General features: G+C 40.7%; 1 protein-coding gene across 1 annotated transcript in view; it reads left to right on the plus strand.

Annotated features, from left to right (window-relative positions):
* CADM2 (cell adhesion molecule 2) overlaps positions 1-27,188 on the plus strand; it is a gene marked incomplete at its 3' end in the record, with an annotated part of 290,844 nt that overhangs the window by 91,378 nt on the left and 172,278 nt on the right. The window contains exon 2 of the mRNA XM_018569231.1: positions 20,230-20,379. Within this exon, the coding sequence (XP_018424733.1) occupies positions 20,230-20,379 (150 nt within the window). The remainder of the gene's footprint in view (positions 1-20,229; positions 20,380-27,188) is intronic.

Here is a 27,188-nt window from a genome sequence, read left to right on the forward strand (position 1 = left end):
CCCCCATCTCTGTGCCGGGAGTGTCGGATGAACGGATGATCCGAAACTCTCAGCGCAGAGATGGGGGGCCCGCTGGCCGCTGGTACCGATCCGGAACTGGGACTGTGCTGGGCCCCCAACAGGCCTGAGGCCCTGGTGTGTCCGCACCGGCGGTAGTTCCGCCACTGGAACTCCAGCTTATTTGTAAAATATTTATTAAAACACTATGCGTTTCAAAGCTGGCTTCCCTCCCTCTTTGGCCTCATTCACACGAGAAATGGCTGGCATGTACAGCTCCGTGCTGCGTGCATGGCCATATCAGGCAGCTCCCAGGAAGGACAGGTGCTGCGTGTGATTAGTACGCAGCCCCTGTCTTTCTCTATGGGATTTCAAGGCCGTACTCCGCCCTACGCTCACCGGCCCTGCACGTCCGTGTGGGTGTCCATACTTGTACACTGACAGGATGGATCCTGTCTGCATCTGAGCTGGGACACCGTACGTCCCCGTACGGACCTCCACTTGGGGTCAGCGTAGGGCGGTGCACGGCCGCGTAGTCCCATAGAGAAAGACAGGGGCTGCGTACTAATCACACACAGCATCTGTCCTTCCCGGGCGCTGCCTGATAGAGCCGTGCACGCAGCACAGAGCTGTACGTGTCGGCCGTTTCTAGTGTGAATAAGGCCTTCAGGAGAAATACAGTGACAGACTAGCATACATGTTTAAATGGAAGCACAATCCTTTCTGTCCTCTAACTGAAATTAGTATTGTGCATGATAATGAACCTTGTCATATACATTATTGTACACATGTAGATGTAATGGGCGCCAGTTCATAAGAATGGGTTATAATCAAAAATATCACATTTGCATTACAGGAAGTATCATATTCAGATCAAAGCCATTCATAAGCAATTAAAACAAACTAAAATAAAATGCTAAAAACTGAATAACTTTCACAATAAATAAGAAATTTATCAAAGGAAATAAAGAATTGCATTGCTAGCAATGATAGCAAGGCTGTATATTACCAGAGTTGAAGGCAAGAAAGTAAGAAAAATAAATGTAAGTGTTATACTAACAGTATAATATGATATGGAGAGAATGAACAAAAGTGTGTGATAACAGATAACTAAAGTTATGAATGCATTTAGCGCTGAAAGCAAAAAGATAAGAAAAATAAGTGTAAGTGTTATGCCGAGAGTAACATCCAATATGGAGTGAATGAACAAAAAGTGTGTGCCAACAAATAACTATGGTTATGTGTGTGATGCTTACTAGATGATGAATAAGTAACACCTCAATGTGCCACTGCTAATTTACTGTAAAAAACTGTGTTTGTGATTTGTATTAGAGTATCATTGTATTACTGTATACTGTACTGTAGAAGTATGCAAGATTAAAAGTACTGTAAAAGTGTGTAATGGGTGTGTAATGGGTGGAAACAATGACAATGACTCCATAAGGGTCTTATATAATATCAATGTTAAACTTGTTTATGTAGACACTGGAGTGTCATTCATTTGTCCAAAGTTGTTGAATGGTTACTCCCTTCTACAGATGTTGCATTTCAGTTCATCCTGAAGGTCATATGTCCTACTGAGTCTACCATCCTGGTGATGCAATTTGAAAAAGTAATTGCTGCATCAGACAACATTTTACACTTATTGACAGTCCAATACTGTTTCTAGCTTCTTTGCAAAAATTACAATGAAATAGGCCAGGTGCTTGAATTCATGTGTATTGGTATACAACATACAGCCAAGAATACACCAAAACTCGGGTTACCATCCCCATCCCTTCTACCTCTTAATTATTTAATGTTAGTAATTGTATTGTGTACCTTTTGGTTGATTTGCTGTGTAAATTAAGGACTACCAGCTTTGAAAAGCCCAGTACATTTAGGATCTTGGCCAAGCTTAAACATGTCCTCTTGGTATTGATGGTCATGCTTTATTCAAAGTATGTGGTCTCTTCATCAGTGACAGAATAAGAAATAGGATTGCTGTTGGATATCTTTGTTTATGTAGAGATCTGAGTTTGTCTACAGGACCCAGTTTCCTTATAAAGAAAACCTGTCAGCACCTCTCATGTTGAGGGCATGTGGCCTGGTATGGTACAGGGGGGGGCACACAATCACCCCCCCCCATTCCTGCTCTGCCAAGCTGCTGCTCAGATCAAGGGTCTAGTAAAGGATTGGGGGGGGGTGCATGTTTTTTTTTGGCATTGTGGTTCCTCCTGAAATTCCTACAAGACCTAAAGAATATAATTATGGGAGGACCCCATGCTGTTTTTTTGTTAAATTAATTGTAAATGTGAATAACTCAAAAACAAAAAAAATATTGGATTAGAATTTTAGATCTGATAAAAAAAATCTGAATGGATCCAAAACAAAACATTTCTTTAATCTTTAAATGTTTACTAAATGGTGAACTGAAGGGGGTATTCCAGGCTGTTTGTACACAGAATTGAATAGGTAAGCTTCTTTCAGTGATTGAAGTGATTTTTCCACTCTTTGTTGTCTTGACCTAATAAGAAAATAAAATCCTCCCTTCAGAGAGCTCTATTGCACATAAGAACAAAAGATGCCAAATGTCTACATGACTACAAGATATTCCAGGCCATGCACAATTCCATGTGGTCACAAGACATACAGAAAGTGCTCTTTCGTCCAATGCATTACCACAACCAAGACTTCCACCAGACCTTCGTCAAAAACAGTAGGAAAAGGTGTTTGCATGCAGTTCTGGATCTAGTTAAATTCTTCTTTATTTAATTAAGGCATAAAAAACACAAAGCAGTCTAGCTAAGACGTTTCAAGCTACAGAGGCCGAAATCAGAGCTATGATTTCAGCCTCTTATGGCTGAAATGTATTATAGGGACTACTATGTCTGCTTTTAAGCTTTGAATACATAATTACGTTTTTAACTGGATCCAGAACTGTGTGCAAACACTTTTCAATGCCATATGGCACATCAGAAATATTACACATACAGTAAACTCCCCGTTATCCAGCATCCATGGGGATTGGTAGATTGTGGATAAATTTAGTTTCTGGTTGCTTGAGAGTTACTATAAAAAATTGGTCTAACTAATCCCATACCACATACTATACCATACCATAAAATAACTCTGTATTGACTTCATATTAATATTGAAATGCAGTAATCAAAAGCAAATTAAGACAAATAGACACACTTAAAACAAATTAAGACAAATAGGCACACAATCATTTCCAGGACAATGCATGCCGCAGATCAGCAGAACAGTGAATACACATGGGATTTTTTTTCTGGTTAGATGAGAGTTCTGGTTAGTTGAATACCAGATAACAGATACTTTACCATACTTGTCATCCTTTCAAGATACCCTGACAATGCTGGCTCAAACTTTACTATTTTCAGATGTGATAGAACAAAAAATCAATCTTGCTTTTTTTAGGCTGCTGTAGTTATATTACACAGAGGTCTTTGAAAGAACAAGATATATAGAAAAAGGAAAGATTTTACATATTGGCAGTGGGAGTGTCTATTTTAGCTTCTTTGAAAATGGGACTTCTTTTTCTGTAGTTCCTCTTTCATTTTGCAAATCAAAGCCTAACATAAATCTGTTATGATTGAAGGTACATTGAAGCAAAAGGTCCTTTTGTAGGTTCAATATGTTACACTAACATTTAATCCTGTGACCTGCCTATATCGTAATACTTAATTCATATAACATACTGCAAAGCTTAGCTTTAAAGCCTCTTCAGTAGAAGATGACCTGTTTTGAACTCCCTTCCATAAAGGTGGTCAAACAAAGTGACACTATGTTTTTTGCCCCATAATACCCCTATAGCTATTTTCTTATAAAATCTTGTTAATTTTTACCTTTGAGAAACTTGTTACCTAGAGCACTGTAGCACAGAATGCTGTTTTGAACTACAAAGGACTTTTACATCAAAGATTGTAAACACTGACATGATGTTTGAAGGCTCTAGAAAGAAAATCTTTTTGAAAGTACAAATGATCAAAAAGTAATAAGATAACCTCTTTACTGCCCTGGCTCTCTTCAGTAAACATTTGTTGGACTCTGCAGTGCTTAATTCAACTGGTCTTTGTTATTGTTAAGAGCCTTGCACTTCATAGAATCTCAAGATGATAACGATTGGAGAAGAAACATTTATGCAGTATGCATAATACCTGAAACACAAAATGTTATAGGTAGTAGACATGCACATTTGTTGCAAATTAATATTTGTACAAATTTTGGATGGATTTTAATTCCCGAATTTGAACGAGCCCGAATGTGACCGAATGTTCCTTTAACGAAAATACAGATCCATCCGAATTTTGGACATGTGACTGTACTTTGGCCAATCAGATTTTTTTTGGGTTGTTGTGGGTTGCATTACAGGCACTGTCATGTGACTTCTTTCCAAAATGAACATTCAGACGGATCCAAAAAACTAAAGAAATTAAAAATCTGAATTGATTCAAAATGAAATTAAACAATTTGTGCAGGGTCACATGTCTAATAGATAAGTCTTTACAAACATGAAATCCTGAGATTGTGATCTCATGTTTATTCACTGCAAGAAAGACATTGGGGGAATTTATCAAAACTGGAGCAGACAAAATCTGGAGCAGTTGCCCATTGCAACCAATCAGCATCTCTCTTCACTTTGCTCAAGTAAGATTTGAAAATGAGAGATAGAAGCTGATTGGTTGCAGTGCAAATCTGCTCCAGATTTTGTCTGCTCCAGTTTTGATAAATTCCACCCATTGCCCTCTTTCATAAGAGTGAGATGGTGCTTGTGATATCCAGAGGCTTTAATGCAGGGTGACACATCGTTAAAGAAGACCTGTACCAAGAGAAATACAGTGCACATTGCATCTATCTTTCTTGTATCTATGGAGGTGCACTGTTGTCACACAGACCAAAGCAATCCCATTAACTCTTCCCTTTACAACTCTTCTAAACGTTGCAGGACTTTTCTAATCTAAAATCAGGGTCAGAGTTTTGCATAGCCAACATAGGCCATGGCCAAGGGTGGAAGAACTGTCGGGGGTGGCATGCAGGCACATGCAGTACATATCATGTTGACTGTCAATAACACATTCTGGTGTATAACAAAATCTTTTGGACTGTAACCATGCCTGCCAGTGCAATCTGGTTGGGCCCTTAATTGATATTAGAACTGGTACTGTGCAGGACAGTCCCTCCCTCAGTTTGCCTTGTGTGGATTTGATTCTGGTTGTTGTTTAGTAGATACTCAGGCTAGCTGTTCATCTGGGGGACATGGGGGGGCAACTTCCTGCCTGGGGGGCAGGAAGTATAAATATTGACCTTTTGAAGACAGTGTGGAGGACTGTGCAACTGAGGCCATCCCCTTTAGACCATCTCCAATCAACTGTTACATGATTACTGCAAAGTAGCTTAGAGCTAACCCTAGGAACTGGAGAAAGTTTGTTTTCTTCTGTACAGTTCAGCTCTGGCTCAAAGTGCCCCTTAACACTTGAAAGGAAACCACATTGCTTGTAAGCCTCTTGATAAAGTACATTTTAAACATCAAGTAGTCTAGTAAACTTTTAGTTTTATAATATAGTTTTGGGTTCATCTTCTGGTATCCCTTGCCTATTCAAAGTCTCTTTAAACAGGCATATATCCCAATTATTCATATAGGCATTTCGCTGGATGTCTTTGCTAGCAGGCAGCTGAGAGAACCAATCACAGAAAGGGAAAAACTAAGTTCCCGCAAAAAATGGATATTGGAGAGAAGTTACCAAAGTAGAACTCCAGTTTTAAAAGCCAAATTAGTTGAAAATAATAGAAGCAGTTAATTGAAGAAACACTTTGAATAATTTCTATTTTTGAGTAGACACACAATATTGACTAGCGATGGTTAAATAAATGTATTTCTAGTGTGCAGCATTTCCAAATGAATCATGCTAGCTCAGAAATGCAGTAAAATGAAGGCAGGTAAGGAATACCATGAAATGAAATTTCCTCATTAAACTAACCTGCTCTGTCAGTCATGAAAAGATAATAATTGGTAAATTGTATTGGAGTTAAAATGTATTCAGAGTTTAGTCAACGTGACATGTTTTACTATTACTTTTAATTGTATTCTGAATGAATGAGATTCCTATTGTTGTTTGTCTTGTGTTTATAATCATCTTAGACTTAAAAATGTAGCAACCACTTTGTAATATCCTTAAAAAAGTTTAATAAAAAATTGTGAGGGCAGTCCAGAAGACCAGCGCTCAGAAGGCGGAATCCACGCACAAGTGTATATAAGATTATGGCTGAGGGGTGATGCTGGTGTTCAGCTTCCTGACAGTACGGACCGGGCTGTCCGATATGTGAAACAAAGCAAAGAAAAAAGGGAGAGAGAAGCGCTACTACCGGGAAAGAAATGATTGTGAGGGTGGTTCGAGTCACTTGATGGTGATGGGCGGGTGAGCTGGAAAGCCCCTTCATGGTATGGGTAATGGGGGATCACCGGGAGACACAAGGGGTAAAGGCGAGTGGTGAGAAATCACAAATGATGGAAACACATTGGTTGATTGTGAGGGTGGTTCGAGTCACTTGATGGTGATGGGCGGGTGAGCTGGAAAGCCCCTTCATGGTATGGGTAATGGGGGATCACCGGGAGACACAAGGGGTAAAGGCGAGTGGTGAGAAATCACAAATGATGGAAACACATTGGTTGATTGTGAGGGTGGTTCGAGTCACTTGATGGTGATGGGCGGGTGAGCTGGAAAGCCCCTTCATGGTATGGGTAATGGGGGATCACCGGGAGACACAAGGGGTAAAGGCGAGTGGTGAGAAATCACAAATGATGGAAACACAGTTTGAAGTGTAGAGACTCACCATTGAGTAAGGAAAGATGCGTTGTCAACGGCGATGGTGGTGATGAAGTCCCTGATGAGGCAGGATGTCAGCAATTGTAAAGTTCTTGAATGCTGGGGTGGAGATTGAGTTTCTGTTGCAGTATCCAGGCTGGGGGCAGTTCGAAGTTTGAGCTGTGGTGTCCTTGTTGCTGGGAGACACAGTTAGGAGGCGGAGAGGCAGAGGAGCCGTAGTGTGGCAGCCTTGGGGCGGTTCATGACCTGCTGTCTCTGGGCTGAATATCCTCTGGTGTGGGGAAGTGAAAAAGGTGCAGGCTTCCAAACGGCAACACACTGGAACTGTGTCTGCAGGGAGCCAGTGTATGGACGTAACTCAATCCTCAGATGTCCATCTCAGACGCGATGGACATCTGCTGTTGGGGGGGATTGAGCAACGGGCAATGTTCAAATAATGCTGGCCGTACGGACTGAGCCGCCGGTGCAGGGTAAAAAAAGGAGGCTGTAGAGATGGCTCTTCAGGTAGGCAGGTGGGCTACGCGTTTCCAAGCGCAAAGCTTCTTTATCAAGTCGGGTGTGCAGGGGAAATGCTGGAGGGAAGAAGTGCATTCTTATTGTGCATTATGGGATACTAAAATAATGTTTTCAAATGTTTAGAGTAATAAAAACAGGTTTTCCCACAAGTACTAACGGGTACTAACAAATTATGACTTATATGGCTACATTCCACTCTTTTGTTTTACTTTGTGATTTGTAAAAGTGACTTTCACTCCAGAGGATTTTGGGAAACATCTAGTTTTCTACATCATATTAAGCTATTCAACTTTGGCCTACCCCAACTATATTTCAGGGTAAATATGCTGTGCGTCTCTTAGTAATTCTGGTCATGAGCTCTCTTCACCAGAGCAGACCTGCTGGTGCTATTAGGGTAGAGTCCAAATCTCCACGCAGCAGTTTAAGTTTATTTTATATAACACAAAATTCAGCAATAATGGAAACACTCCATTATCGCTGATTGGAGTAAGAAGGGAGTGACGATATGAACGATACTCTAATCAGCGATTCCCCGTCCACATACATGCCCTCACGCTCTGTCAACCCTTTTTGCCGACGTACCCTCCTAACCCTGCCTTACTTCAACCCCCTGTGTCACTGGCCCCACCCCCTGCAACAGGAAACCCCTGTTGTCAAACCAACTGGTTAAAAGAAGTGTTGAGGTGCTTACAAGCAACAGTGCTTACCTTCCTACCTGCAAGGATTATTGTAGTGCATCAGTTTTCCCCAGTCCCTGGGAATCTAGTGATCTGATAATAAAGTTTTCTACTTGTTTCTAATGCTGTAGAACTGTTCCCAACATACTCCCTGCAAGTCGCCTGTTGTCTCTCTAGCACAAAATGCCTCATTTATAAAATGGTGAAAATATAGGTTTTTTATTATTAAACACTCAGACCAGCCTTGGATGTATGAATATTATTATTAGAATACAAAGAGGTTGCACAGCACATGTTTAAGTAAGCAGGCCGTCACATGCCATGTTAGGAATTCCATGAAATCTGGCTGCAGTAGATTACAGAGACCTCAGAGTAAGGGCATGCGTTAACAGGCTTTGCAACTGTGTCAATGGCATCACTTTAACATTAGTCTGAGATGCTTTTGAAGGTCATTTAAAATTCACTGACAGGTGCCTGTGACCTGCAGTTGACCTCCTTCTGATCTACATTTGCCCTGCTTAATGTGACTTTTGCATTCCTATAGACTTGTATAGGAATCCAACACCTGTCTGATGTAAACAAAGCCCATCAACAGAGGCTTTAAAGTAACCCTGTCATTAAATTGAAACTCATACCTGTAACATTACAGGAGGAAGTAGCAAAATGGAGATCAGAGTGAGGAACCAAAAATAACTGTGTGAGACCATGGTGATGTTCACTCCTAGAAGTTTTATTTTCACTGCCGACTTTAGAAGAAGAAATCTACTGATGAGAGAGGGGATTGGTAGTGAGAGCAGTGGGAAGGAGAATTTAAACTGTTCTTTTGCAAGTTTGAGTTTCAGAAGATTTTAGTTGAATGACATTGTTTATTTATTGTACCTTGAATAAAGTCTTACTTAAGCACAGTTTTATTTTGTTGTGTATAGTACTAATAGTTCACCTGCTGTTTCCACTTTTTGCCTGGAACTGCTCTATAATATACATCAGTTATGGTTTCTTTCCAATTGTGAGTATTTTTAGTTTCTTATTTATCAACATAGGCTATAAGTTAAATTCACAAAGGCGTTAAAAAGAAATGCATGGTAAATCACTTATGAGTCACATGTAGCATTAGAACATATTTTGAATGTCCTTAGGAAACTTTTTAAAGCTTTTTGACTGCCCTAAAAAGCAAAACTTTTGCTTGAAAGCACAAACTTCTTAAACACCTTATGAGTGTCTGAGGCCCGCTTGTGGAGCATTTAGGAAGCACTGTCATTGACTTGAATGAAGGCATTCTGCAACTTTGCAAGTTGGCAACTCCTGACAAATGTTGCTGTTGAAATCAAAAATGCCTTGTGAATATTGTGTGTGCTATACTATTTGCTGTTATGTTACCGAACAGGCATAAGCTTTGCAAAACTTTCAGGTTCAGTAACATGAAGGTTCAGTAACATGAATAGCAGTCTATTCTTTGTCTGTGTGAACAAGGCCTAACTGCAAGTTCATTGCAATGATTAGGCCTTGTGTATATTTTCTGTAGACTTTTCTTCTTTCATTCTCCAAAGCTGTTGGTTGCAGTGGTAAATATAGATTGCCTGAAATGAGTATCCCTTTAGACATTTAATAATAGGTGGCATTTAAACGATATTCTCTATATTTAATATAGTATCATTTTTTGCAATCATTTTGTAATAATACCATACATTATATCCACACTCACACACATGCCAAAGTGTGAGCAGAAGTGTCTATTTAGTAGGCCTATTATGAGTCAGGTTTATCATGGGTAATAATGTATTAATTTTTTCTATATCATGTAAGCTCACTAACACAAGGCTGGTTCATGCATAGTTAACTAGGTCTCCTCCAGCATTCCCAAAGGGAGCACACAAGTCTTTATTGCCAGCTTACATGTATGCTGCTTAGTAGAAACAAATTGTCGGAGATGAAAGGTTTGTTGGAGATTACCCTGTAATTAAGAAAAGCACATACAAAACTGTTTTAGAAATGGGGCGGAAAACAAGTGAGCTTGAAAGGAATATTGAGCCAAATGTCTGGCTATATGAATGTCGTGTGTGGCACTCGAGTTAATCATGCAGTGAAAGAGATGATATAAAAGGACTTCATTGATTTATTTATTGAATCGTTCTTCTCTGGAAACCTCTTGGACTGATTATCGCACCAAGAGTAACAGCTTTGCATATAAACAATTTAAGGATGCAGATTAAATGTCGTTATGATTGTTATATTCCCAGAGGACACAGAAAATGTGACAGAAGATATTGCATATGCAATATTAAGGATGACCAATCCAGATTATTATAACTGAGCAAGCTTTCTTTTGAAAGATATATTGTTGCCCCATGTTTCTGTTTACTTGCTTTATTTGAAAATTACTCTCAGAGCTGAAGGTAAGAGATGGATGCCCTTTGCAATCTAACAGTTGCAGTGTTACACAAGTTGAACTGATGCTGTCTCCCAGTTCCTGAGTGTATAAAACAATATGAAATACCAAATCTTTCAATAGCTCCTGATCCTCTTAAAAGAAGAACTCCAGTATTTTTTTTGATTAAGTGCTTATTTATGTCTAGGTTAAAAAAAGTTTAACTCCGAGCCGGCTTCTTTTAAACTGGTCCTTCTTGTGTCTCTCCCTCAGCAGTCTAAGGTCCTGTAAATTTTTGCACCTATATACTGTGTATAGACATGAGGATGCAGAGGAAGATTCCAATGTGCTGCTAAGGAGGGGGCAGGCTGCAGCGAGGGCCATGGCAGCTGGCTGGCTTGGAGTCTCGGCGAGTATATCTTTATTATTTGTGTCCCTAGACACAAACAAGCACTTAAGCCTTGCAGTGTGGGGTAGCCCCACTACAAGGGTTAGTTCAAAGTTTTCCTGGATATCTTCTTTAACTAAGAGACCCTTTATTTGTTTTAATTGTATGCTATTGTGTACACTCACCTGGGAGTGAAGTTTAATCTCTCCATTAATACATTAGATTTTATTTTTTTAATGCAAGCAGTATAAAAACCTACATTTGACTAGGAATCAGCCTCTTGCAGTCCCTGTACAACAGAACTCAGTGCGGGAAAGAAAGATGCAGAACAACAAGGCAATTAGTCTATATGCTGAAAAATAGCATGCTGAGAGGAGGAGAAACCAAAGGGAAATGGAGATGAGCTAATTGTTGTGCTGCTTTTCCTTCACTGTACAGTCCTGGGCTGAGGGCGTATATATGGCTGCCTTGACTGAAATACAGTCTTTTAACCTTGGAGGCTAAGATCAACTTGTGTGCAAAAGAAGAAATGCTACAGGGGCAGCTCCATACTAAAGGTGAGTATTGCAGCAAAAAGCTGTTTTTGTTTGGCTTTATCTTTTAATGGGCTATTCATTCTTTCAATTTTGATTGCAGAGTTACTTTAACACATTACTGTCAGAGAAGTGGTCAGGGACCTGCCTGTTACTGGTGCAGTGCTAGTTTTGATCAGAAGAGAGTGGATTTCTATGAATCAGTTGGTGGCATTTAGTAATCCTGACTCATAGTCTTCCTCTGTGCTCCTATTTGCATTTCCTTGCTGGGCAGCAAAGTTGATTAATCTCCCCAGAGTGTGTTACTTGTTTCCATGACATTAGAGATTCCCCTATATTGTTTATATTAGGACTCTAGCACATTCTAATGTATCACCCAATTGAAAAGTTGTTTATGTTAACAATGACACAACCCTTATCTGATATTATAAGAAACAAATAGTAATACAAATGAAGTTGTGTTACCTTACACTATTTCTTTACCTTTCTATTTATTTTATTCTGAGATATATGGATGGTAGGTTGAAAAGGATGTTATTGTGTTTGAGTAATATATTATCATCATCTTGTTTTGCGCTTTGCTACACATTTTATTCTAAGTACTACCTGTTATAGACTGGCTGATTAAAGAGGATCTTTACCCATATCTTATAGATAACAATAAAGGCACCTTTACAAATATTTGGTAATGACAATCTACAAACAGATAGTTTTAAATATGTACAAGCTTTTTATTTTTTTGCATATCTTATTTTACTTTTCTTCCCCAGTCTTCTGACAGTGGCTATTTTAACTAAGGGCAGGTTACTAGATCTCCCTTTACTTCCTGGAACTCTGGCACATGTGACTAGAACATGTGACCATGTACATCATTTCAGGGGAGGAAAATGCCTTTCCCTGAGATCTCATGAGATTCCCCAGCAATGCTCTGCTGATGAAACCTTCCCAGGATGGAACGCTTGGGTACAATTACATAATTTTTACCAAAGTGGACCAAGAAGTGGTATTCTGTTGGGATTTTTAGTCAAAGCGCGTAAAGGTCCACTTTAAGCAGTAATCTTCCATTGTGCAGTCCATTGATCATTGTGCATGGTGCTGTATGATCTGACTTAGATATTTAGATATTTAGCCTGTGCATGTGAATGGAGTTCTGCAACTAGATATTGAGGGCAAGTAACATAAACTAAAAACAAAGACTTAGCATCCTTATCTGCTGTACATGCATGTAAAAGTTAATTTAGTTTTCTAGCAGAGACAAGGACTGTAAAGCTGCCCACACACCTTACAATTTATCTGCAGATTTTCTGTGGTCAGATGGAAAAGGTGCAACAGATTCCTCCATCTACACTTAACTGTGTGGATGGAGTAATCTCCACCTGGGCCAACCTGTTGCACTTTTTCCATCTGACCACAGAAAATCTGCAGATAAATTGTAAGGTGTGTGGGCAGCTTTATACTGTATAATGAAAGCTTAGAACCTTTTAAATACCTTATTCTTTATATGGTTAATGAAGGGGACATTGGTTAAATGTTATCAGGTACACTTTGATCCAATGATATTTGAGTTTTCCTAGAAGTTCAGTAGCCACAGAAATATATGAGGGTGCAGGACAATTGCATTTATATAGGTCGCATAACCTAAACATAAATTCTAAGATCCTTAAATTATTGTATAAAGACTTCTTCTCAAAAGCACATCTCATTGGCCAGCATGATCATGTGACCATGTTGATCAATGAGTGCTCGCGATTTGCAAGTGTTAGGGCTTGTTCATACCGAATCCTGTGCGTTCCAGAGCGGTAGCTGCTGGAACGCACTGCAATCCCTCACAAAACCTCCCCCTGTGTTCTGGGGCGTGGTGGTGCATTGAATTCAATGGCACCGCTTCTACGCCCCCTCGTCTGCAGTGCGTTCTGCATTCCGTTCCACTGCAAACGCAAAAAATGCTGCTTGCTCTATTTTTTGCTTTTGCAGTGGAACGGAATGCAGAACGCACTGCAGACGAGGGGGCGTAGAAGCGGTGCCATTGAATTCAATGCACCACCATGCCCCCTCCCACCCCAGAACTCAGAAGGAAGTTTTGTGAGGGATTGCAGTACGTTCCAGCAGCTACCACTCTGGAACACACCACATTCAATGTGAACAAGCCCTTATGCTGGATCCTCAGTGCAGGGCTGCAATACAGTGTACGGAACATACAACAACTAGCGACAGGGGGATTCCAAAAACAGCTAAACTGTATGAATAGCGAAGGCGGTGGAACGCTTTGGGCAAGTTAATTTTCTCACATTTTGTTAGAAAGTGGAATTACATTTTTACTACGCACTCCCTATTGACTCTAAGGGGTCTATTCACTAAGCTGCCGTAGGCAGCAGAGTGACTAACCGACCCCAAGCGAAGTGAGCCGAACGCTGTTCGGCTATTCACTTCAGGCTGGTACGGCTGATTCCAGCCGTATATCGGCTGAAATCCACCATACATCGGGTGGCTTCGTGTGGCTTCAGGTTGGCCGAACATGCTCAGCATGTTCGGCTCACCCGAAGTGCAGAAGGAGTTCTGTGGAACCGAGCAGAATAGAAAAATAGTTAAAAAGTAGCAAAAAAAATTAGAAAACGAGTGAGCGGAGCTAGCAGTGACAGCTAGGTCCGTCCAACTGTTTTCTATTAGTCGGGTGGTTCTGCTGCCGTCAAAAAAAAAGAGAAATCACCATAGGAATGCATAGCTAGATTCCTATTGGCTGTTTTAATTTGCAATAGCCAATATCAAACTAGCTATTGCACCCGCCATCTGCTGCTGTCAATCACCAGAGGGGGACCTGATGGAGAACTGCAGGTCCCCCTCTGCTGATTGACAGCAGCAGTGGGCGGGTGCAATAGCTAGTTTGCTATTGCAAATTGAAATAACCAATAGGAATCTAGCTATGCATTCCTATGGTTTTTTTCTTCTGACTGCAGCCAACGGCTCCGATGTCAGTAGAAAAAAAAAAAACGAGCAGGGAAAGGTTTACTCTGCTCAATCGAGCAGAGTGAACCTTTCTGGGAGAAAGTGTTTCTCTCCCGGGCGGCCTGGAGCCTATTAGATTCCCAGAGTGTCCGGGGGAGGAATGACAGATGTGGTTCCTGGTTACCAGGTAAACAGGAACCACATCCATCATTACACACTGAGAACACGGAGAGGCCACTCTCAGTGTGTAATGACAGCGTCCCTGGTTAGCTGGTAACCAGGGACGCTGATCTCTCTGCAAGTGGCTTGAGCCAGCCGTGAGATGACGGATGACTCTGCCCAGCTGTCAGAAGCAGGCTGTCGGTCGGCCGATGGCCGGCCATTCGGCCAGCTTCGGCTGTCACCGCGGCTCAGTCGAGCCGGGGCATATGCCTTCGGCTCGACTGAGCTGCTCGTCCAACTTTGGGAGCTGTACGGGCTATAGTGAATAGCCCGTATAGAAGCTCTTCGATTCTACTGAACCGAAGGGGTCCTGGGGCCGTAGTTAGCCGAAGGATCAGCCAAAGCTACGGCTAGATCCTTTGGCAGCTTAGTGAATAGACCCCTTAGAGTTCATGCCAGCCTATATTTGACATATTTTTTAAGTATCTTACAACTTATTATTAATTCTGGATGTAATTGTAATTATGATCTTCCAAAATGTTTTGAAGTTTTCAAAGAGGTTAAATAGTAATACATTAAAGCCACCTACTGTGCTATACAAAGACATATTAACATGTTCTTTATATATTTTGCATAGTTTGGTTTGTCTAGTATGTACTAGAAAACCTCCGTACTATGTAAGGGAAAGGTTGAGGTAAAATACAAACATTCCTATGTGTGGAAGAATTTGGTTCAGGTAACTCAAATAAAGGTGAAGTGTATGATATTGTTTATGCAAATCTTTTTGTTGTTGTTTTAGAGTAGAGAATTGTTGAATCCCTTCTTGTTTTTTTTTTCTTTTTGTCTTCTGTGTCCCATTGGATGAAATCTTCCTTGATATCCCTCCTCATAGATACAACAGAAAATGGAGGAAATCTCCAACGCAACAGTTTAGAATTTTTCCAGTGACAATAGCCTCCATGACAAATAGACGGACTAAATCGCCATAATGGAGATAGAAAACACTAGAAACAGGACAGATGTTTTAACCCTTCCCTACTTCATACAAAACCTAGAGGTTTTGAATTTAGATACCTTTTGAAGACAAGTGCTCTAGCTCCCCAGGAACCTGAAACCTTTGGCGGTGTATTATCCAAATCTCAACTTCACTAGACAAACTTGAGTTCCTGCTAACCCAACCTGCACTTACCTTTTAGTTGGGCTGACTTCCAATCACGTTAATGGTCCAATAGCTAGGTAGAGGAGATGGAAGGTGGTGACCTGTGCCTAAATGTTCTTTAGTGAAGTTGAGATTTGCATAATAGTGAATCATAAATCTTGTTATTTTACTTATTGCTTACCATTAAGAAGGCTCTCATATGCCATCATATTCAAAGATATAATTATTTTTGATGAATAGTTATCTCATTAATTCAATTCAGATTAATAATTCAGCAATAATTGTACCATGCAAGGTTATTTATCCTACAGTTCACATAATCCTTATAAGTTTATATTATGTAAAACGATATGTACAAGTGAAGCAGCAATATATATCTGTCAGTATTCTGCTCTGCTACTGTTTTAGGACTGCCTCTCTCTGCTGTCTTCAATCTGTCTCTGGTGTTGGGTAGGAATGAATGAATCTGCCCGGGTTCAATTTGTGGAGGATTTGTTCAATTCTGTTTGAAATCTGTGAAACCCGAACTTTGCGGAAAACCACATTGAAGTCTATTGGGGGCAATTTTTTACACTAAAGTCTAGCCATTGTTAAGCCTAATAGGCAAGCTATCGTCAATAAAAAGGCATAGGGAGCTAGGGTACTGCCATAGGGGACATTTAACAAAGCAAAACATTTTTTAAAATATTGTACTGCAAGGAGAGAGTCCTTTTTATACAACTTTAAGGGTAACATGGAAAAAAACACCACGCCATTGAATTAAATGCTTATCCAGCAGTAATTGATCTGAATTGTCTGTTGGAAGTAGCAGCCACAACAGATCTAATGCTATAGGGCAGTTTACTCCTACAAAAATAAAGCTAAAGTCCTTAACTTAGCACAAATTAGTGTAGTTTCTAAACTTATTTTATATGAAATATTTAATCAAATGTCAAAACAGAGTTCACAGAAACACTTAACAAACATGACCCCACATTCCCTGAACACTATCCCATACCTGTATCCCTAATTATTTCCAACATTTTTAAAACATTGATAGCAAAACAGCAGGTAAAAGTTTGGTAGACAAGGACTAAAATAGGCTGCAATGCAGGATTTACCCTGCAGAAAACATTAGAAATTTGGCAACTAAAGTACAGCTGCAGAAGCATTGCATGGCACCGATACAATGTCTGAGCACCAGAATAGGCTGCACATTAGAAAAAAAGCCAGCTGAAATGCAGCTGTGGAAACCACCTTTAGAAACTATTATAAATTATAATAAAATATGATGTCTGGTGCCAATATAAAATATAGTAGCAGGCACTAAAAGTGAACTTCCTGCCTAATGAGCCCTCCATCTATGGTCCTGACATCATCTTCCTGATCCCCAGTATCTGAGAAAAAGGAATGCTTTAGCATGACCAAGATCATCCTCCTGCAGAAAGTCAGTAATCATGATCAAATAATTTCACCAACAGCTCAACACCAGTTTGCAGGGCCATGTTGGGATTAGAAGAGGAGAAGGAAGAAGAGGGCACATTATCAGTAGCTATAGACAATTAGGTGCCCTGTGCCTGGGAGATGGAAGAACAGAAAAGCTATGTTAGCTTGTCAACTACCTTCTACATGTGCTTTGGCTGTACTGAATAACATGGTCATTCTGAGACAGTAAAGACAGATGCGCCCTGCCTCTAGATGGTGTGGCCTGACCACTGCTTTGTACTTCTAAACCTACTCACCCCCTACTACCTCCACATACAAAACCACTGCCCCTCACTTTAGGCCTGAAGATTGCCTAAATTTAATGACAGCTATAGCATATATATATATATATATACCTCCCAAAAGCATAACCCAGAAGCATTAATCCTAACCCAATTTTTTTAACCTAGCAGAAAATAAAATAATATGTAATCAAAAGTAAAAGAAAAGAAAACAAAAAACAAGACTACAGAGGGGTGGGGGTCAGCAACTAAACAGCAACTACAGCAGAATAAGGTAGTCCTCAAAATGGCTATTGAGTTTCTGAGCTGTAAACATGGGGGCTTGGTACACAAGAATATCTAGTCTATTACTATGCAACTGACAGTACTTTTGTGCAGTATACCACAGTATAGCTACTAACTTTCCCTACAGAGATTATCAGCTCCCCCTAACCTACTTAATCAAATGCTGACAAATGGCTTGTATACCCTTTTACAGTGTGTGTGTGTGTGGGGGGGAAAAGAAATAGACACCGGCACTCCAATAATAAATCGATTACGTCTATTTATTGACGTAAAAGCTGTACAGTGCATTATGGTTACAAGGAATTGGGTCCAGTGAAATTCAGCAAAATTCACCAGGTCTGTGAACCACGAACATACAGGATTTGCCTTGAACGCATGGTAGTGACATACCTAAACCTCATCCCCAGTGTTGGGATGTTGAGAAAGCCAATCAAAAACAGGGTAAGATGAAATCTGACTATTGTACCCCAGTGACACTTTTGAGCTTTTACTTTCTACACAAACTGAAATGTTTTGGCGTAGCAGCTTAGCATTATGTTTTAATTACCAAGAGCCTTCCCTCTCTAGGGACATTGAATCAAATTGTTTTGATCATGCCTTTGCATACTCTACAGTAATTAAACACATTCCAATTCATAAACCTTAGAGTGCATTTTAAGTGTAAAGGATAATTTTGTTCCGTAAAACTGTAATATCTCTCCATATTAACAAATCATGGGCATTTTCATAAAGGGACTCTTTTACAAAGGCCAAACCCACTGTGTGACTGGCTTCTAGTGCAAGAAGCTGTTCCCATACATACATTGTGCCTGTTAGCAATGTCGCTATTTACATAAAATTATTCATTGGATTAGGTTTACTAAAGGAGTAGCAAATTCTCACTTAGCTTAGTTAAGAAGGTGAAGCTTATTATTATTGTTCAATTAGCATACCCAATATGTGCCTGGGAGAATAAAAAAAAAACTGTAGAAACTCTTCACCTTTCAAGGTGATTGTTCTTCAAGCTTAGAAAATAAAGTATAATTGTGTTTGTTTTTTTCTTCTATAAGATCCCTTTCACATAATTGAGTATTCATAGTGTATAACAGCTTGATTTTATTTACAAAGCTCATTGAGCATTCCCTACTCCTTTAATCAACTGCAATGAGGTACTTGTGTAGTGTCCAGGATACTAATTTGGGTTATAGCTTCTTCTATCAAAGTATTATTATGTAGGTGCTTTGTTTATGACTGCTTGATTTGTTTAAAGTGTAGGAAGAAAATAATGTAGCCTGCTATTGCTGGCCTTTTTCTGGAAATACTACTTGTCTGGCCACCTCTGCCTTCTGGAGAGGGGCCCAGGGATTGTTGGATCAACAAAATAGCCAGGCAACTAGCATTTTCAGAAGGTAATGTTAGAAATGGCAGAACTCATATTTTATTAGTAGCAGTAGCTCTTGCAAGCCCTGGTAGCAAATGCATTGTAAAACATTAATAATAATAATAATAATAATAATTGTAAATTAGATTGTAAGCTCTCACGGGCAGGGCCCTCCTAGTTATCAATGAACAGGAATCCTTTATGAGTGTTCCTGTTCATTGATAACATAGTATGTTTACACTAACCACAATCATGAATAAACAGGAGGTGATGTAGATCACTCCCATTCATTCATAATTGAGGATACAGTAACCATACCCTCAATTATCTACAAACACTCAGCGATCACAGATCGCTGAGTGTTTGCTCTCACTCTCCTCTCTGACTTGCTGTCACAAGAGGCTGAGCGAGCAGTGCACGGAAGAGAGCCTAGCCTCATGTGACAGTGTGGGCTGTCTCCGCCCCCACACCACTCTGCCGGACTGTGATAGGCGGCTGAGCGGTGTGGGAGGAGAGACACCGTCCGCTCACGGCGGTCTCCTCCTGCAGCGCTATATAATTATTACTATCATCGTTATGACTGTTGGTGTTGAAGTAATAATATCTAGGCATGGGTTGCCATTTCTGACACTTGCCACAAAGGATGGGGTCAGGGGCGTCCCGTGGTCATCTACTTGACGCCTGCCGGCGGCCATCTTAGTAATGGCCATCTGCAGGGAGAGGAGGGGACGTTCACATATTACATCAGGGACGTAGTATTACAGCTACATGCATGGTTCAAACTTATAGTAATTAATCATAATTGTGTATAACACAATTTCAGCAATGCAGTATGGCTGCTGAATAGTTACTATGAGTTACTGGATTTTTCTTGTTCAGTCCAGAGTAAACAAATAAACAGTTTTGTTGTAGGCAGTGTTTGTTCATTTTGCTGTATATACATTATTTTATGATGGTGACATGTCTGAATTACTTCCCTTGCAGCCCTGTATTCATACAGAAATGTGTATTTTTCCTCATGTAATGAAATGCTTCATGCCAGAAATCCCAGATAAAGCTAACCTAGAGATCAAAGTCTCATTACAATGAAAAGCATGTTAGGTCCTAAGTCTGAGGCCCAGATCAAATGCATTTTTATATGTAGCTGAAACAAAGAAATCTTGTGCAGAATTGATTGTCTTCCTTTATTTCCTTGTGCATTGTTTTCTCTTGATTTTTGTATGTCTCTCAGCCCATATGTTGCTGATGCTTTACATACAGTCTATTGCATCCTTGGCTCATGTCAGCTGTGTTTTCTTATTCTGCCTCTAGTGACCCAAGGGCAGTTTCCAGTTACATGGAATGTTACAGGCGTTGAAGGAGGAACGGTTAACTTAACCTGTCGAGTGGATCAAAATGATAACACCTCCCTCCAGTGGTCAAATCCTGCTCAGCAAACCCTATACTTTGATGACAAAAAAGGTAATCCTTTCCATTCTAGATTCCACTGCTGTTTATTGCATGAGCTGAAGTCTCGATATTGTTTTGCTGTTGTAGTCATGAGGCTACCTCAGATCACTGATGTCTGTTTTTAGATGCATTAGGTTTGATTGATTAAAGGAGTAATTTATTCACTTAGCAATGCTCACTTAGCTTAACGTGTGCTTGCTCAAATAGTGAGTCAGGTGAAGCTCTGTTCACATTGGATACCCAATCATATGCAAGAGTAATATAAAAAAAGGATTCTAGTAATGCACACGATTGGATGATTGATGTGAACATAGCTTTACATTATTTACTAAGCTAACTGGCGGAGCTAACTGGCGGAGGGCTACGATAGTTCCAATATTTAAAAAGGGGGTAAGATGCCGACCAGGGAATTACAGACCGGTTAGTCTTAATCGGTTGTTTGTAAACTGTTAGAGGGAATGATTAAGGACTACTTGGTATTTGTTCAGGATAATGGTATAGTTAATGACATCAGCATGGGTTTAGGAAAAACTGTTCCTGTCAGACTAACCTACTGACTTTTTACGAGGGGGTAAGTAGAGATCTGGATGGAGGGTGGTCTGTGGATGTGGTACATCTGGATTTCTCAAAGGCTTTTGATACGGTACCACACAAACGTTTACTATACAAGCTGAGGTCTATGGTCATAGATGGAAGGGTGTGTACATGGATAGAGAACTGGCTAAAGGAACGTGTACAGACAGTATCAATAAATGGTGCCCTTTCAGACTGGGCTAGTGCCATTAGCGGTGTGCCTCAGGGTTCTGTGCTGGGACCCATGCTTTTCAACCTGTTTATTAACGACATCGGGGACGGAGTAAACAGCGACAGTGTTTGCTGACGATACCAAAATTGGGAGGGTAATAGAAACAGACCAAGATAGTATAACATTGCAGGAGGACCTGGATAAAATAGGGGAGTGGGCAACTATGTGGCACATGAGGTTTAATGTCGATAAATGCAAAGTTATGCACTTTGGAATTAAAAATAGGCAAATGGGTTATACAATTATGGGTATGCTGCTAGGGAAGTCGGAAATAGAGAAAGATTTGGGGGTCATTGTAGACCATAAACTGAATAATAGATTACAGTGCCAGGTTACTGTAAGCAAAGCTAGTAGAATCATGTCCTGCATCAAGAAGGGAATGTTTTGCAGGGACAAGTCTATAATTTTGCCACTTTGGGCACCGGTACACAGAAAGGATGTCCTTGAGCTGGAGAAAGTCAGAGGGCAACCAAACTCCTAAAGGGGATGGAGGACCAGAACTATTAGACAAGGCTACTAAATTGAAATATGTTTACGTTGGAAGTAAGGAGATTAAGGGGGGACATGATTTTCATGTACAAAATGTTCAATAGTCATAGCAACATTATCAACAAACTCTTTAAGATTTATTCCGTAACTAAGACTAGAGGCCACCACCTAAAACTGGTAGAAAAAAAATTAAAACACAAGGGGCGAAAGGGGTTCTTCTCAGTTCGCGCGGTTAGGGTCTGGAACTCGCTGCCACAAGCAGTGATTTCCGCAAATAGTCTGGAATCATTCAAGAAGCTTTTGAATGATTTCCTGAGAGACCATAATGTAAAAGGGTATAGGTACTCGTAAGAATGAGATGACTCAGGGACCTATACACACACACACACAATAGGTTGGACTTGATGGACTTATGTCATTATTCAACCTCAAATACTATGTAACTATTTAACTGAACATTCTGTTTCCGCAGTGTACAATCAATTTACTAAGTAATCAGTTTATATTCCTTTAGAAAATCAACCTCATTGAGTTATGTATGTAATTGTGTAATTGTAACATTTTAAAGGATAACTGTACTGTGACTGAGATCACCCCCCTGAGGCCCTGCAGTGTCTCAGGGGGACTGTGAAGGATCTGTAATGGGCTCTGCCCACCTTAGACCCCACAGAGCCCACCATAGATCCTGCAAAGCCCACCTGAGACTCTTTTGTGGGCTGTGCAGAATCTATGCCGGCCCTGCCAGCACAGTCCTCTTACCTTTCACGGGAAACCCAGCCTCCACCGTTGCCTCGGTGCCCAATCGTCACATCTTCGCCGCCCGCCTGGAGCTCCGGCGATGTCTCCCGCCTCTTCCATCACTGTCCCAGGACTCGATGAGGACTTCTTTTGGAACATCTACTCAGGCCCTGCAGATTATTTACCATGTACACCCAGTTACACACCACTGCCCCCCTTCTCTGCAGAGCATTGCACCCACGTACACATCACTTTACTCATACATTGGAAAACATGACACCCAGTTACAGAATGATGTATTGCTACCATACAATGTTATAGCCCACTGCACCCATACCTTGCAGAGCATTGCACTGGTTACAAACCACTGCACCCATACCTTGCAGAGCATTGCACCCAGTTGCAGACCACTTCACCCATGCCCTGCAGACCATTGCACCCAGTTACAGACCACTTCACCCATGCCCTACAGACCATTGCACCCAGTTACAGACCACTTCACCCATGCCCTACAGACCATTGCACCCAGTTACAGACCACTTCACCCATACCCTGCAGACCATTGCACCCAGTTACAGACCACTTCACCCATGCCCTGCAGACCATTGCACCTACCCAGTTGCAGACCATTGCATCCCTCACCCCCCTGCACCCACCTTGTAGTGCACCAGCTGCAGGTAGTTGTAGGGCGACCCCCTCTCGAAGATCTTCTCTGTCTCCTGGGTCAGTAGGTAGAAGGAAGGTTGCCCCAGCTGGAGCCTCTCGCAGCTCAGCAGGCAGTCGGCCCTCTCCAGCACCAGCTCCTCCAGATGGGACCCCCGGGGGCCCGCACTCCTCCCCGCAGCCAGGCCCATTTCACCTCCTGCGGGGCCCCCCAGAGCTGGTCCCAGGCCCTGCCTCCTCCATTGTGTCTTCAAATCCCCGCCTCCTCCGTCTCCACCCCGCCTCTTCCGTGTCCGCCCCCATCACCTCTGTCTCAGCCTCCTGCCGCTCCATCCCTGGTATCCTCCTGCTCCCCCACCCGCCACTTCCTCCCTGTTTACATTAGGCAGCCAGGCTGCCGGTTTCTGTGCAGCCCGTCTGCCTAAATGTTTTGTGGGGCGACATTCTTGCCACCCTCCTGGAATCTTCCGGCTGAGGCAAACACCTTGTTTGCCTCGCGGCAGATATGCCCCTGAGTACAGCAGAGTACAACTTACCTATATGTGAATAAATAGGGCCATGGGAAGCATGTGGACTAAGGAACGAACCTTGCTGGAATGGCTGTGTGTGTCATGCCATGTCATATATTACCTTACTCACAACAAATAATACAACAATATAATTTTGTATATCATGCTATATGTTCCATATTCTGGGTTACCTCCTTGTTAGTGACATTAGGTCAGTGAGAGGCTAGCTTTAAGGGATAAGTGTACATGTAAACATTGTACACTTATCCTATTGCTCTATTCCCCTCGCTGAATAAGACTCACGTTCCCCTTCCACAGGTCTGTGCTTACCTCAATATCACCACCGCGTCCTATTCAGTCTTTTGTCAACTGCCTTGGTAGTTAAGATTTCTAGTTACACCCCTGGGGGAAGCCTGCAGACATGGGATACAGGTTATATTAGATATGTGATAGGCAAGTTTAGATTATTTCAGGCCATGAGGAGTTAGACAGGTAATTAGGTGCTTTCTGTAAAGGCTGTCTTATCCAACTAACTCTAACTCCAAGTTTCCTAAATCGTCCCCTTTGTCTGGGTGGCTTTAGTCACTGAAATCCTCACAGATATCACAGTCATGTACCCATGCCTGGAAATCATTTTATTTCCTCTGTGCTAGGCCAGGCACACAATAATAAACTGAAAAATCCCCACCTTCTGTCATTCTCACTTTCTATTTTCATAATTCCAACTGTACAGTGTGCACATAAAAAGCTCTTTGCTGTGTGGCTTTGTAGGCCTTAAGAATAGATTCTCTACTGAGCCTTAGCTGTGAAATTCCTTAGCCCGATGCTATGGAATATACCTCATATTGAGAATTTGTACATGACACTACAATAAGCTTGGTGCTGAAGAATGCAGTCCCTTTTCTCTGTCGAGTATAATTGAGGACGCTGCAGTAAACGCTAAATGAAAAGCTTACATGCACGTCGAAGAATCCCCGAAGGTCTGCAGGCTTTGACAATGTGAGGAATATTACGATAAGTCAGAAAGACGTGTATTTCAACATTTGTTGGAGATTCTACAAGACATGAATAGGGTGTGGTGTGGTTTAATACTAATTTTCAGTGAAGTCTGGAAAGGAAAATAAACTCCCCATTCATTTTAGCCAAAAGATTTTAAGAGATCACTCGATGTGAAAACACTTCTGTTCTGCCTTTCACACAAGCCAGTGTGGCATCTGCAACAAAGCTGATTTTTAACTGTCTGATTAGATAAAATGGTGTTATTGCCTTTTCCAGACAGTCTGCACATACCTCTTCACTTCTCTCACATTTTTGCAACATTCTGTCAGCAATCGTTTTTTCTATCTCTAATGGAATGTTTCAAAACCAAGCATTGATGCAATTTCATCACTGAGTGTTTCTAAAAATGATATATTGAATACAAATTTAATATGTACTCGTCACTTTCTAATGTCTAATAAATGGGTTACATGAAAAATTAGAGGTACCTAAAGGTGAACATACCTTCAACTTTGTTTATGGGTGACCTGTGAACCCTGAAACCAGGAATCCTCTTATATGCAAATTATTATTATACAGGATTTATATAGCGCCAACAATTTGCTCAGCACTTTAAATTCTGACTTCTTGTGTTGGCCTTTCCCATTACACCTTCTGCACTTATCTATTAGTCATAAGGCCAATCTCTCATAGTAATGGGCCAATTAGAAAATGATTCATGTGGCAGAGTTTATATTTTACATATAGGAGCACCCCAACTCTACTGAAGCACAAATGGAAGTGTTTATAAATAATTATAATTAGTAATTTCACCAACCTTTAGGTTTCTGTATTGTGTTCTTGTAATCAGTTAAGCCTGATGTAGTAATACGTGCAAAATAAATATAGTAGACATTGCAGTACCATACCTCAAAATGTGTCACCCACTGCCCCCAATCTAAATGCCAGGACATTTATCAGATCCTTATGTGGTTGCTAGGCAATGAACATGCCAAGAGCCAGCCCACTGTGACCATCCTAGGGAAAGGAACAATGCCCTAACTTCATGCTGCCTCGAGGTGCTTCTTGAGCCAGCCAAAACTACAAATAGTTATATGAAGAAAAAACCCCACACATATTGATAACCCCACATATTCAGATGACGATCTACAAACAGATACTTATACATAATTGCAGCCTTTTTATTATTTGCATATTTTAATGTCCTCCTCATTCTTCTCCTGGTGGCTATTTTGGACAGATGAATCCATCTCCCTTTACTGCCTGGGACTCTGTCTCTGCCTTCTGGAACAAGTGACAGGGCACATCTTCTGAGGGGGAAAAAATCCTTTCTTCTCATGAGAATTTGCAGTTTACTGATGAGATTTCCCAGGAGGGCACTGGTGATCTGGGCTTCCCAAGATGCATCTGTGAGGCTAGCGCTTCATCGCCAGTGCCTCACTCAACCAGGAAGTAGAAAAACAGGAATTGTAAGTAAAAGCATAAAACAGGGAGTGTAAAAACAGGAATTGTAAGTAACAGCAAACAAGGTTAACTAATGAATGCAAGATGATTTCATATCAGCATGCAGAGCTGAATGCTGATGTGTTTTTTTTTTTTTTTGTGTGTGTGTGTGTTTTTTTTAAAGGGTGTAAAAGTCCACTTTAAATTACAAGATTTCTGACAAGATCAACGACTATTCTTTATTTGCTTGCAGAAAATGTACTTAGCCTGAGAAAAAAATCTGAGGACTGCTTACCGCTAATATATTACATTTTTGTACTTTTATTTAAATGCTAAAGAGGGTGGGCTAATGCACTTTTGTTGAAAATACACTTACACTTTAATTGCTGACTATAAAATCTTTTCCTTTGTTTACAAAATAAAAGTTACAATAACAATAAATGCACAAGTAGGAAGAAAGTGCATCTCCAGGCATTTTCTACGCTGAGAATGGTTACACTGTTCAAATAATCCGTCCACTCCATATTAGTGTCATCATTAGATAACATCTGTTAGTATCTCTGCACATGGAAAACACACAGCTCTAGAAGGCAAATGTATCACAACTAAAAAGACCCCAGGGATTGCTCAGCTCCTTGAAATGCCTCATCCAGGTACATGCTCTTAATACGTAATGTAAAAATAAATGGGGGATGTTTCTGCAGTCTTGTAATTTCCCTAAAGGGAGTTTTAAACACCAGAAACAACATTGTGAAGTATCCTGGGGGAGAATGGGCTTCCTTTTTTGTTATTGAGCTGTTCTGTTTTGGAAACTCCCAGGATTCCATGGTCCTAACAAGAAAAAAAAAAGATAAATTGCCTTTTATTCTGCACTGTTAGCCTTTTTTATGCCTAGGGGTATACGTATCCTGCAATCGTGCTTAGTATGTATTATATAATGTGTCCTACAAGACTGCTCATATGAAAGCAATTCCAAGTCAGATGATAACTGGTAACATGGTTCAGTATACCTGTTCATTTTCTCGGCCTAAGTTTCCCCGCACATTGTGGGCTATTTTAAGAAATGGTAGATGTGAGCATTCCATACCCATCTAAACACTCCCGTTTTAAAACCTTCAACTATAGAATAATACAAAAAAAAAAAATCTTATTTTTGGGAAGCATCTTATTTGTAG

The sequence above is a fragment of the Nanorana parkeri genome, unplaced genomic scaffold (assembly GCF_000935625.1).
Source record: "Nanorana parkeri isolate BGI_ZX_2015 unplaced genomic scaffold, ASM93562v1 scaffold1308, whole genome shotgun sequence".
Taxonomy (NCBI): Eukaryota; Metazoa; Chordata; class Amphibia; order Anura; family Dicroglossidae; genus Nanorana; species Nanorana parkeri.